We start from the raw sequence: 13,812 nt of genomic DNA on the forward strand, positions 1-13,812 counted from the left end.
TCTAGGACATTATTCTTCTTTTAGTCTTCTTCCTCTAACTCAGGATCCATGATCAATGGCCGTAACTTCTAATAACCATGTTTTTCCCCTTAGGGAAATAGTAAACTTACAACTGTCAGAAGGGGGCCGTTGGCAAAACACTCTCACACCCCGGGTAGAAATGGAAGCATATAATGAACAATGTATTTACAACTTGTATATGAGAAGTAGGACAAATGCTAGCGGTACTGTCAGTTAACTGTTGCACAGGTTGCAAATCTAGTCATATAGCAGGAAATAAGCTGTATCATGCCTGGCTTAGAAAGTGCACACATATCTGAGTTGACCGAACACTAAGCCAAGTAAAGCTTTTAAACAGCTGTGGTTTAAACTATTCCTGTGCTCTCCCCTTTCATCTCAACCATTTGCTGCACTTCCCTCTTTTAGAGGTCATCACACCGATATCAAAAGCTTGTGGAAGGGAACCCGTGCCCACATGTCAGTCTCTGGCACAGATCTAGCACAAACCCATCTTCAGTGGCAACTGATACCCAGACAGCAGGCTCCATGCAGGAGCTGCCAAAATGCAGAAACAACTTCAGGTCAACTGCACCACAGGGCACTAATATCTTGTGTTAACGCACCAAAACCTGCATCTTCGTCTTCAACTACTACGGCAGAGTCTGCCAGAGCATAAGGATTTTATACACAGAGATTATGAGAGGAGAGTATCAGTCTACCAGGGTGTGTAGCAGCTGGTGCTCTGGAGGATCCTGGAGTGCGCTGCGCTGACAAACCAGAGCTGAGAGGTAAAGCAGCCCGGCAAGCACAGAGCACAGCTCATCCCCAGTGTGCCATCCAGACAGGAAATCTGACTAAGACAGCCACCTTGGGAAGTAGGAACCACCTTTACACATTTCTCTAAGATATAACTCCACTTCTGAGCTGTAAAAGGATTCTAAGGAATCCAGACCTGAGGGATCACGGGAAAACAAAGTCACTTTATGCACTTTGGACCCTCTCTCTCACATCTGGAGCCCCATCAGAGGAAGCCAAGTAAGGAATATGTGTCAAAGTCAAGCTACAATCCTGCTTTGGTTTAAATTTTTCTTGCAACCTTTTATTTCCAAGTTTTATAGTATAAATGCAAAACCTAAGAATCTTAGAAGTTTGCAATGTAAATCTTTCCTACACTTACTATAAGTATTCTGTTACTGCTGAACAAGGTGATCCAGATACACCAGGCCTATATTGCTTTCACTGAAACGGTATAAAAAGCAGCACACATTTTTACAACCTAGAACTGGCCTCAACAGTAATTCTGAATTATAGTATTCCCCCACAAAGCTTGATCATTTCTGCCTAAGGGCATAATTTATCTCCCAATGCATCAGTAAAACTGTACGGCCACATAAACTCACTGAAACAATCTATGTTAAATAAGCATGTACTTAAGAGTAAAATTTGCTGCTAATTAATACGTTTTTTATATATATATATTTTTTAATATATACATATATATATGTGGGTGTGTTAACTTTTTTCTTTTCCCCAAGATGTCCTTCTAAAGCACCCAGTATCTTACAAAAAAACCAAGTGGGTTCATGGTAGGGGTTTTACTGCAGTATTGGGGTGGATGTGCTTGGCTGGTTTGTTAGTTACAAAATCTTACACAAGATTAGAGACAGTTTCAATTCTGAGACTTACCAAGAGGTGCCTTGAGAAACCTGCGCTCAATTCCTTGTTCTATCTGAAGCAGTGCAGATGCCAAGTAGTGGACCACGTTACTGACTGGCTGAGGAGTACTTGTACTTGTTGATGCAGCACTTGGAGCTTCGGTTTTTAACCCAACAAGTCTAAAAGAGAAAGGTATTAAATTATCTTTGGCTCTGAATTTAACACCAGGGATATTTGCACATGTATGTATCCACAGCAGCTTCTTATTTTAACTTCATGTACATGGATTACGGACATGAACCGGTATGACACATTAGTTATCCCAGTTCCTATGTTTTCTCAGTTAGCCTAGTTCATCTAGATAAATCATCTTTAGGTAACAGTTATCCAAACTGCAAGAAATGTGGATGACAAATTTCAAAACAATTATTAATGTTTCCAGAAAATCTGACACAACCTCCATCAGCTAGATTATGACAGATTTCAGTGAAGAATATAGTCCCAATCATTCATCGGTGAAAACACTTTCAGTGGTGAAGTGTAGCCTTTTAGAACACATCCATTTGCAGAAGTACACAGACCCCTACAATTCAAAAGATTTTTGAAAAGGAAATAAACAAAATAAAAACAAAGTAATTTAAAAACGTAAATCAAGAATTGTTAACTTGTATGTTCTCATCCTTGGAGGATCTCCCTAAAATACTAACTTCTTATGTAAGGGTGCTAAAAAAACCTCCCAAACAATAAAAAAGACAAACCTAAAAACCCCCTGAAACCAATCAAACAAAACACCAAAGAGGTAGTTTTCCAATAAAACAGGACCAAAAAGACTAAGTAGTCATTTCAAAGTGTAGTTAATCATTCTGAACCACAAGCATTAAGCAACATGTATGAGAGCAACTCACACCACTGAAAATAAAATTCAATTTCTACTTGGGGTTTATAAAAAACCAACTAATTAAGACTGTCTGGATTCTGCTTTATTCTCGTGAATAAGCAATGCTTTTGGTTGTCCCTGTTCTTTTTTCACACTTAAAAGCTGTTCATTGTATTTTGCAGTCACACACATTTTGAGAGCCTGAAAGCAAACAGAAAGAAAGCTGCATAGTTATTTACATTTCACTAGTCAAACTCCAAGGTCTTAATGAGATGTCACTTGCTCTGAAATGGATAAAAAGCCCTGCATCAAAAGCAATCTGTCACATGATTTCAGAATTCCATAGTCTGATTTAATATGCAAGACTTTATTAGAGTAGACTTTACTCAGAAACTCTGATGGAGTCAGTATCGAATGGAAAAAAATTAAGCTACAAACTTCTGCAGTTGAGCTGAGAGGTGGCACTGAACAAGTACCCAGCATAAGTGGAAACATAAATTTCAGCTTCTCAGTTAAAACAGGGGATTATTTCTCTATTGTGGTTTTCAGGAACCAAACGGCTGTAAATTGTGTGATTAATATAAAGGATGACCCCATCCATTTTGCATGCAACTAGAGAACTCTGATTCAAAGGACAGTCTTAAAGGAAAACTCTAATTCAGAGTGATGAACAAGAACTGAAATAAAATGGGAGAACAACTTGAAGAACTTTAAATTCCCAACATCCAACACAGCACTCATTAGTCCACTCAGAAATACAGCTTTTATAAAAGTCTAACAGCAGAAAGCCTCACAAAATACATAAGGCAAACAGTACGTTAGTACAATGATTGTCTTGAATGAATCTTTTTTCGTGAAGTATTTCAAGATTCACACCCTATCAAGACATACAATTTTGTATGTATTAACTATATTAAGGTGGACCTTTATTTCTGAGAAGTATATAACTTCTGAGAATTAAGAATTTGGAAATCTTCACCATTTCTGTGATTTCTGAAGTTCGATTTACAACAAGAACTGGTATCAGAGACCCACATCTGTCTCAAGTCTTTGTTTAAAAACCAAACAGAACACCACAGAACAGCTACAACACTGTAGGATTTGAGGTTTCCTTTCTTTTACTATGTTGCAGCTTGCTCTACAGAAGTATTATCATTCCTAAACTTGTAAGATCACATCTCCATTTCGCTGCCATGCTTAAAGTTAATCCAGACCATGGCCTGTTACCCTGGTGGTTCTTACTGTGACTCATGACGTACACTGGCCAGTTCAACCAGCAATATGGTGCTATTACCATTTTTCCTTTTCAACACTCCATTTCAGAAATTGGGAGTTTTTGTTTTGCTGTTTTGTTTGGTGGGTTTTGGTTTTGTGTCTTGTTGGAGGTTTTTTTGTTTGTTTGTGTGAGGTTTTTTCAGTTTCGGGGGTTTTTGGAAGGGGGGTTCTTCTGGAAAACAAAACATCAATTGCCAGTTTAATTTTTCCCTGCACTTAAAATTATTTTAAAATGAATCCACATGTTCCTTCTTTGATAATTAATGTTCACTTTGAATAGTGTAATATCTGACTACTGAAAGTTGTAAAAATTGGTGCCTTAGTCTTACATGGTATAGAACAGCATCATTTAGAGACTTATAAACCAATGCAAAATCTCACATTTTAAGATTCACAATCTTAAAAATCACCATGTGGAAGAATTTGAGGGTAATAATAATTTGAAGGTCAAAAAACCCCCAACCAAACAAAACCAGAGCACTGCTATAAAACTCAAAGAGAAGAACCATTATTTAAGCTATAGCTCTTACCTGTCTTTCACAATGAACTTATCTTGATCATCAGTTTCCATTTCTTCAGGTTCTTCATTCACAGTTTTAATAATACCATTTTCTTTGTTTTCATCATTCAGAAACTCATATCGTCCATGCTCTAAGGCTGCTCTCCAAGCCTGTCTGTCTGTAACCTGAAGGAAACATACAAATTTGAGGTTTCTAAAGAATCAAAGGACACAAACTTTTAGTACCCATTACTGTCTACATTTAATTTAATTATGCTTTTAGTAAAACCACAGCATTCAAGAGTTCTCATTTAAGTTACAGACTTGACGGCACCACTGTGTTCCTACATGCTACCATTTACAAATACCTTAATAGCCCCCAATGTTCCTTGGTAGATTCTGTCTTCAATGTCCAAAAGGAAGTCTCTAAGTCTCAGTTCAAGCTGCTTCTCTGCAGGTAGGTGAGATCCATCATGGATATTCTGTATCCTTCCCCGTCCTATAGGAGGTCTGATGTCACTCTGAGGTTTTTCTGCAAGAACAGCAAGTAATTTGGCATCAGTAGATCTTGTTCTTTTAAAGCAGCTGTTGGCAGAGGAAACAACAGTACAAGCCAGAGCAAGCTGAATTCATGGGTTCAAAATTCCCTTCCTGTAGCAACCTGCCAACACCAATATCTGTACCAACTAACCCATCCGATTCAACCAAGCAGGGTATTCTTTCAAGAGATGACCAACAGATTGGCATCCACTCGTAACAACACATGAGAGAAATCCTCACTAATTTAGAAGTAGTTCTTTTATCTTAAAATTCTTTTGAAAGTAGTAGGTAAGTAACACCAACCCTGCTCTAAGTGCAAGGAGAAAAAAAAAAAGAAAATAGTCATATTTCTATTACTTGATAGCTCTTACTTTACAAGAGAACTCTTCAACTGTCTTTCCTGCATGTATCTTTATCATAGAAACACTTAAAGTAAGCATGTGCAACTGAAAATCATAAAACCTAACAGAATGAGACAAGATAAAATCTCATTTAAAAACCTAACCTTAAAACAAAAAGAAATGACGATACAGGAACAGATGAGACTAACTGTGCCCTCTAATTAAACGCAGGGGGAAACGAGCAAGATAACATGATAATTTATGAAAACAAGGTGAGAGCTGATGATGATAGGCTGTCAAGTAAAAACCTCTTCCTAAGAGAACTCAAAGTTCATGCAAAAACTTAAAAGCCACAGTAAAGAGCTGAAAGTTTGCCCAAATTCTAAATTAGTGCTTGCAAGTCTGCATAGGTGGTGAACATTTTTATTCACAGGATTTACCTTAAAACCTTTTGAGTGCAGTGATGAGAAGGTACATGCAAGAATTTAAGAGGTATTTAATAAATACCATACCATAAAGCTGTTGTTAAGAAAGCACAGAATGAATTCCTAAGGTGCTCTCAATTGCTGAAACAACTCCCTGTAACTGAAAGTAATAATGCAAATACTCTCAAAATATAGACTCTAATGCCTGGATGTGGGAAATGTCCTTTCTAGTTTAAAAGCAAAGAAAAAATGCAGTATTCTTTCTTGAGCAGAATCAGAAAAGCAGCAACTGCTTTTCAAACAACTGACAAGGAAAAGTTAGTGGATACTGGAATAAAATCAAGTTAACAGCACATATCAATTTTATTTCCATGTTCTTTTGAGCAGGAACTGGAAAAGGCAGAAGCACAGCCTGCAGTGCAGGAGAATCTCTCTTGTCCTGCAAGTCATTTGAGTGAAGGTAACAGGGCAACACCTGGAGTCCACAGCAAAAAAACTCCCAACCAAGCACATCTACATGTGGCTATTATTCCTGCTTATCACAGTGGTGGCACCATTGGTACTGGACCACTGCATCTGAATTTCCAGGATCTCTATTAAAGTGAAGCTCAAAGCTGCCTTAATTTTTTTCCCGATGTTATTCTACAATTCTAACATTGAAACTGAAGAAAAATCTATGTGGAAATCAAGTTGCTTCACACGAAGCAACACAAAATACAGATAAAGGTGCAGCAATTAAGAAAATAAGGAACCATACATACAAACTCAAATGTATCAGAAGATGATGGAGATTTTCTCACAAAAAAAACCCCAAATATAGAAGAAAGGCCTCAAAATATAGCTTAATTACTACACAAAACCTCTGTCCTCTGCTAGTTTCCACCAAAAGAAATGGTAGGTCAGTTACAAATTTAGCAGTATCTGATGTGCCCACAGCATGTCCTACCATACACACTTCAGGAAAACAGAATTTGCGTCTGCTCTGAATAATTTTCCTTTGCCCGAATACAGATAACCTAAAATCCTCATGGTAATTTGTCATAATTAAAAACAAAATGTAATTTCTTAAACATTACCCAAGGGAGCCTCACCTTGGTAACATTCTCTACCCACCAACACGCCATAAATATGCCAGCTTTAAGCTTGTATGTGTAAAATTGTATCAGTGATGGGAACCAATGCCTTGCCAATAAATTGCAAAATATTTGGCTAGGAGAAAATGGAAAAAACCCCTAAATTCTAGGTCTAGGATGGTTTTCAGTACACTCCTATGTTTAAAAACCCATAAAAACATCTGCTATCCTGCTGTTTCCTTCTGTACTGAGTGTCTGCCAAAGCAAGAAAAGGGAAAAAAAACCCAGAAAAGAGTAACATCACAAAAAGCCACTGCACTGAAGTTAATCCATGTAACAACCAACGCAGCTACGCTACTTTGTAGCTCATATTAAATTTTATTCCCCAGTTAATCTTTTTCCAAAGCTAAAATTACTTCCTAAAGTTGTTTGTTTAAAAGCCACTCCCAGTTTACTAAGCAGTAAGATAACAGACAAATCACTGCCTTTTTTTTTTAGCATGAGAAACCAGAAAATACCACAAAGGTCTGTCAAGTGGTGGGAGGGGAAAAAAAAAAAAAGGAAAGAAGGAAAAAAACCAAACATGTTTTCCATCGAGTGAAAGAAAGCTAAAGAATAATTCTTAGATGTTAGAAATTACAATTAAATTAGAATTAGAGGTTTCTATACTATTATATAGAAGTTATATCTGTAGAAGCAAATTAAGACCCTTTCATGTACCTGGAATATGGAATTTCTCCACAGGAAAACTGCTTAGTTGTTCATATATTCTACTTTTCTCTTGTAAAAGAGTTTCTTTTAAGGCACTCTCCCTATGTCCTCGGGAATTGAGAGCCTCTAGGAGTTGGTCCAGTTGTTCCCGAGAACTGTAAAAGCACCAACGGTTTGGTTTGTATACTGGCCTTGGCACCTCTACGACAACACTGGTGTGTGAATCTTGGTCAATATTGGAGGTAGATTCAGAGGATTTCAAAGACTCTCCAGTTTTACTGAATACCTGAGGTTCATTTGTGCAAGACTGTCCACTATTCTGAAAGGAAGAGGTTCGAGGCAACAACATGTCTTCTGTGAGACCAGAATAGTCCTCCTCTACGAACAATCCAGGAACAGAAGGGAAAATCCAGTAGCGTCGGTACAGACGGTCTCGACCTAACGGGGTGATATTTGTGCAGGCTGTTGCATTCTGAATCTTTTCTAACAGTTCCTTCTCTTTCTTTTGCTGTTCCTGTTTTAAAGCTTCTTCATCTTCAGCAGTAAGGGGTTCACTCTTTTCACAAGTGGTCTCTTCTTGTCTTGTAAATTCTTTATATCCATTTTGCCCTCTCCTTCCTAAAGTTAAAAGAAGTATGATAGCAATTCATTTACAACTTTTTTTTTTTTTTTTAAAGCGAAAACTCAAGTAAAGAGCAAGTTTTAGTTCGGGTCCTTTCTGGTTATCTAGATTTACACTGTCAAAGACCATCAGCTCAGTCAAGAGACAATACTGGTTTTATTAAAGAAAAACTCAAGTGATTAACCCCCATTCCCTTGACTGAATAGGCAGCCACTTACACCTTTATTTTGCAGAAACTAGACTAAGTCTCACTTACTGACACTGTCATCTTCAATATCATACAAAAAGAACCAAAATTTTAAGAACTCAAAAATATATTATAGAAACATCTTATGATGATAAAGTAAAATTGTAGCAATTTCACTATTGAATACAAGCTATGAGTTAGACTTAATTTATCATACTCAAAATGATGAGATCTTAAAACTCCAAAAGTCTCAGAAAGACCAGAATCTCTACATAACAGCTTTTATGGCAAACTCTGGTATCTTACTTGATCACTTAAATTTTTAAGTGTATTAACTATTTTTTTCCCCCCTCAATTTGTACAAGCTCCCATCTTTAGTTTAACAAAGTATTAAGTCCTGGTAGTCATCTACAATAGTATGTCTCATAATTGATACATGCAACCTGAAACGTGCTGTGAACACTCAAGCTCTATGTGTTCCCTGTGTTACCTTCAATTCCCTAGTTGTAGGAATGAAATAAAAACACTTCTTTGTCATCCAGTCACAATGGCTCAAACATGGGTATTTGAGAAACCTGAAATTCTGTTTAGGATCTCATGACAAAACTGTAGTAAACATGTAAATCTGTATTACTGGATGACTCAGAATTTCCATCCCAGGTACTGTTAGGAACTGCACAAGTTCTCGACTTCAGTCCACAATCATCCAGGACTTTCACTGGCAAAGACACCAGCACAAAGCCTTCCCAGCAGAAAGACAGATGAGCTAGCAGCCCAAAGCCATCAACAATTCATCCTCCTGTGGTGACATCTATGTTTTGTTAGGAACAGCAGGCTGCACCATTTACTGCACTGCAGCTCCTACTAGCACGCTGCTGAGGAAATTAAATCTAGACGTAAGTCTGATTTTATTCTTGTATAGGAGGCATGCTGCTTCATTAGCAAAGGCAAACTACACCCAAATGCCTGATCTAACATTTTCTTTTGAAATACCAGTTGGTTTTGCAGTTTACTAAAAAAAAAAAAAAATTAAAACAATGTATCAAACCTACACCATCTCCTATTAGACCAAACTCCTACAACAGCTCCTATGAGGGCAAGTACCTATAATAGTTTGTTAGGCAACATCCTAACATTTTTTAGACAAAAGAGGAATCCACACAGCAAGTATGGAAGACAAGAAAAAACAGCAGTGTGGAAGAACATAGAGCTGACCGTAAGAACTACACCAGGCTGGCTCAATGTACTTAACAGCCCATTATGCTCATGTTCGAGTGTGGGTTTTTTTTCCTTAAAAAATAATTACAGCAAAGATTGATACTTTTACTATAAAACACAAGAGCTTGCCAGCTGCATGCATGCAGGTAATACAGGTATGCAAACAAATTCATTATAGCAATACCTCTTCGTCGCCTTTTGTTTGGTCCCAGCTCTTCTTCATCCTCTGTGACTGTGTCCATGTCTTGCTCTTTACGTTCCATCTCTTTGCTCTCTGTACTAGTATCGAGGTCTTCCCGTTCCTCCTCCCTGACACAACAAAATAAACAAAAGCTGACTAACTTACCAACTGTGCAATATAAGCTAAATGATGAAAAATACACAGTAAAATATGGCATCTTTGACACAAAGAGTACTTTTCTCTCCCAAGTACTTAAGCTAGTAAAATACCTATACTGCTTTTAAAAAATAAACTGTAAGTCACAGGCTATATTAAAGCCCAAAAGAAATCCACTGAACTGTAAATGTGAAGTTCTGTATTAAAGACTAAAACCTGCTCTTTGGTACCCTTTCATTTGAAGAGTATTATTATAATCAGGTCTTTTTTGGAGACATCTTAGTGTAGTTCTATTGATATAAATTTTTTTCATGTCTAAGCAAAGTTTCCTCCCCAAAATGTATACCATTCTGTAAAATGCTTGATAACACATTTTTGCCTCATTTAGCAAATATAATTAAAAACATCCAGAAAACACAGGCAGTTTTCACAGGGCAACATTTATTTTTTTTTCTTTATTATAATTTCCAAAGCATAGCACAAATCCATCTTTGGCCCATGCTCACCCTTTACAAGCAGATTTATTTACCTAACTATCTTCGTCATGCAGGCAAAGATATAGTGTTGCTTGATTTTCTTCCTGGAATCATATACAGCTGCATATGCCTGAATCTTACGACTTGAACCCATACAGTTTTATTAACATAACAAAAACCCTCTGGTTGTATGGAGATCACCTGGCATAACACAGCATTTTTTTTAAAAATGCTATTAAATTTGATTAATAAATTTTTACATGAGATTAGTACTATCTAGCTCAGATCAGACCAATTCCTCAACTCAAAAATGAACTATAATGGTCTGTATGAAGATATTTAGAGAAGTGATATCAACGCAAGACAAATCAATGCAAAAAAACCTAGATATTGCAATTTTCTCTTGTCAAGCTTTCAACAGAATTCCGAGTATAACACAAGTTGATTTTAAAAATAAATCACTTTCATAAACCAATTCTACAGCACTATAAAGAAAAATAAAATCAACATTAAGGACTATGTACTTAAAACATACCTCTGTATATGATCAAGTCAATGAAACTACACATGTGGGGTCTGGCCACGAAGCTGTAAAAGTGCTATATGATCTATGAAACAGTAATATTAATTTCATTTTTAACTCTTGTTCTTTTAACCTTTCTTCTCTTTTCTTACGTATCCTAATAGTAAGAAAAAGAAAACCAGTTGCAATTAATCTGCTATCTGATCTATCCACATCTTTTTTCTTTTATATTAAAACATCATCCAAAACTAGCAGCAACATGGGAAAACAACATTTAGCATAACTGTTTCACTCCTGTCTACAGTCCCAGGAAACCAGCACAGAACAGAAAGATTACTATTGTTTCTCATACGCCTGCTGCAACTGAGGAGTTAATCTCACTTGCAGCACCAAAATTTAGTTTTCCATATCCTAGTTCTACCTTGCTGCTGCTGCCTCTCGTTCTTTGCGATGCTGTTCTGCCTTTAATTCCCGGAACTCCTGTTTTGCTTGTCGTAGCACGTCAACAGAGTCCTCAATGAAATCTCGAGTGGAGACAAGAGTCAGAAGTTTCCCACAGAGAGCATGAAGGATCTTCATCTTTTCTCCTAATAAAATTTAGACCAATGTTTATATTTCACTATTGATACAATTGATAATAAGCCTAACTCCTACAGACTCCAGACTGGATTTGTTCTCACTCAAGAACAAGTGAACGAACATTAGTAGTGCACCAGCTGCACTTGCAGAGACATTTCCTGAAAGCGTATCTGCTTTGCTCAGACACACAAGCCTTTATTTTTAATTTATTAACTTTTGCCACCAAAAGAAGTAGTAAAATGCAGTATTATCTTCAAAATAGAGATAAAGGAACAGTAGATAGAAATTTTTCCCCATTTCCAAATAGTGAACAAAAGACCCAAATGAGAACAGGGGAAAAAAAAACAGGGGCTGAATCAAACACTTCAGTTCTTCCTCCAGGGAGATCCCCTTCTGCAAGTAACACCAACACTTTTGAAATGGGATGAAAAAAAAGCTACTCAGAAGTAATGAGACTGCCTAGCTCTGCAGTCTCTGATGGGGTGGGATGCACTTGTGGGGACAGAAGCATAGCGGATGACTGCTGGTCTACATATGATCCCCAGAGATCCGTTCCAAACTCAATTATTCTATGATACAGTAAATTTTGACCATTATTGGTCTGAAGCAGTTGCAAACTTGATCACTTAATGAGCAATCTAATAATCTCTAACATGTATTGTCTTTTATTACCTGGCAACAAATCATATACTGAGGTACTTGAAAGTTTCTTCAAGAGACCAGGATTACTTAATCTCAGCTCCATGCAAGCATCATCAGTAGTATCAAACCCTCCTCGTTTCTGGTAACGGTATTTTGCATTGGCTGATGTTATATCAGCACCTGACGCTAGAATGTGAAGTCTGAGAATCTCAGAAAGAGTGCAGCTATCGAGATCCAAGTTTTTCAAATTGCAGCCTACAGTTGAGAAGAATGAACAGTCATTTTTATAGACATTTAAATGTACATAAATATAAAAACAGTGCTTTAAATACAGAGGAAAATAATAAAAGTAACAAAACAAGAAGTGAAACCCACACATACCCTGATGTAACTGGGGCCATGCAGCTGCCAAAGTTGCAACTGCAGACAGTGCAGATTTTGTGGGGTCTGCATCTTCATCCAAAGCCTCTGTTAAATCTTTAAGGAAATAAACACTTTATTCTAGTGCAAATTAAAACTTGTACTGTGGAGGGGAGGAAAGGAAGCTGTGTTTTAAGAGTTGCAGACAAAGCAAAAAGAGGGATGATATTTACAGATGCATCAATGTATTCAAAACTCAATTCAACATCCAAATGAAAATTTACAGATCTTTAAATGCGACTAAAAAAATCCAGCTAAAAGCTAAGGACATGCATCGCATGCTATATATAGCAAGAACCATATAAGCTGTTAAAGCAGCCGCAACACACAAAACATGCACAACGGCAACATAAAAGGCAGCAAAAGCAAATCCAGGAACACGCTCGAAAGCGCAGACAAGTAGCAATGCAAGAGTACCTGTATTTCCTTTCCTCAAATGAACTGTTTTTCTTACCATAATTTTGTTTTTAGGAAGCTTAACTCAAACCAATCACATATTTTGATACTGGCTATCACCATTCACTTTATACTTTCTATCTGTAACTTCGATACAGCCTGCTCTGCACAAACACAATTACTAAGACATTACAAATAAATCGTATTTCACCAAACCAAGCACCTGCACTTAATGATCACCATACATAAGCAAACTGACCAGGAAAGCAGGGAAGTGAAAGGGAGAAACAGCAAATTCCTGTTTCTTAAACAAAGGTTTCCTCAGCACTTACAGGTATTTCTCCAGAGGGTTGACAGAGTATTTTTAGCACTGTATGCTGTTTCAACAATTTCACTTTATTTAAATCCAAATTATTAAGCAGTTAAAGTCACCAAGTCAAACCACAAAGACTGCATAAAATGCAAATCCACAACAGTCCCGTATGATGATGAATGTTGCTTGAAAACTGTCACCCAGACACTGCAAAATTAATCTCTGCACCTCCCCTCTCACTCTAACTATGTAATACAGTTTGAGAAAGTACTGTACACCCAAAAACCACACATCCATGGTGTTCTCCGTTGCAGAAATGCTGCCTGTACAGAATTTAACTGAGCAAACATGCTGACTACTGCTAGTTTGGTTAGCCAGAATTACAAAGCCAAGACTGTGTAATTCTTTTATGGGAAAGAAGATGTCTAAACAAGAGTGACAAGAAATGAAAGTTCTGAGGTAAGTAAAACATAAGAAATGAAGTGCCTTACCCACAGCTCGCCTAAATGACAAAGAAAATGGCAGACTTTTGCACATGGCAGTCCCATGAAGTCAAATTAAAATAAGAGAGTTACATTATGTTTTTTCTGATCAGCCATATGAATAATATAGAATCTAATCAACTATTCTATGATTACCCGATAATGGAATCCTTGCTTGTACTGCCAAGGCAATACGCTCAGCAGTTAACAAATATAGCTT

General features: G+C 37.1%; 1 protein-coding gene across 1 annotated transcript in view; it reads right to left on the minus strand.

Moving 5' to 3' along the window:
- BAZ1A (bromodomain adjacent to zinc finger domain 1A) overlaps window positions 1-13,812 on the minus strand; it is a 72,121-nt gene that overhangs the window by 12,802 nt on the left and 45,507 nt on the right. The window contains exons 13-21 of the mRNA XM_017741639.1: window positions 12,363-12,458; window positions 12,012-12,236; window positions 11,182-11,347; window positions 10,855-10,917; window positions 9,609-9,787; window positions 7,407-8,015; window positions 4,676-4,839; window positions 4,339-4,493; window positions 1,687-1,835 (exon numbers count right to left, since the gene is read on the minus strand). Coding sequence (XP_017597128.1) covers window positions 1,687-1,835; window positions 4,339-4,493; window positions 4,676-4,839; window positions 7,407-8,015; window positions 9,609-9,787; window positions 10,855-10,917; window positions 11,182-11,347; window positions 12,012-12,236; window positions 12,363-12,458 — 1,806 coding nt within the window. The remainder of the gene's footprint in view (window positions 1-1,686; window positions 1,836-4,338; window positions 4,494-4,675; window positions 4,840-7,406; window positions 8,016-9,608; window positions 9,788-10,854; window positions 10,918-11,181; window positions 11,348-12,011; window positions 12,237-12,362; window positions 12,459-13,812) is intronic.

Source organism: Corvus brachyrhynchos, unplaced genomic scaffold (genome assembly GCF_000691975.1).
Source record: "Corvus brachyrhynchos isolate BGI_N302 unplaced genomic scaffold, ASM69197v1 scaffold115, whole genome shotgun sequence".
In the NCBI taxonomy this organism is placed as follows: Eukaryota; Metazoa; Chordata; class Aves; order Passeriformes; family Corvidae; genus Corvus; species Corvus brachyrhynchos.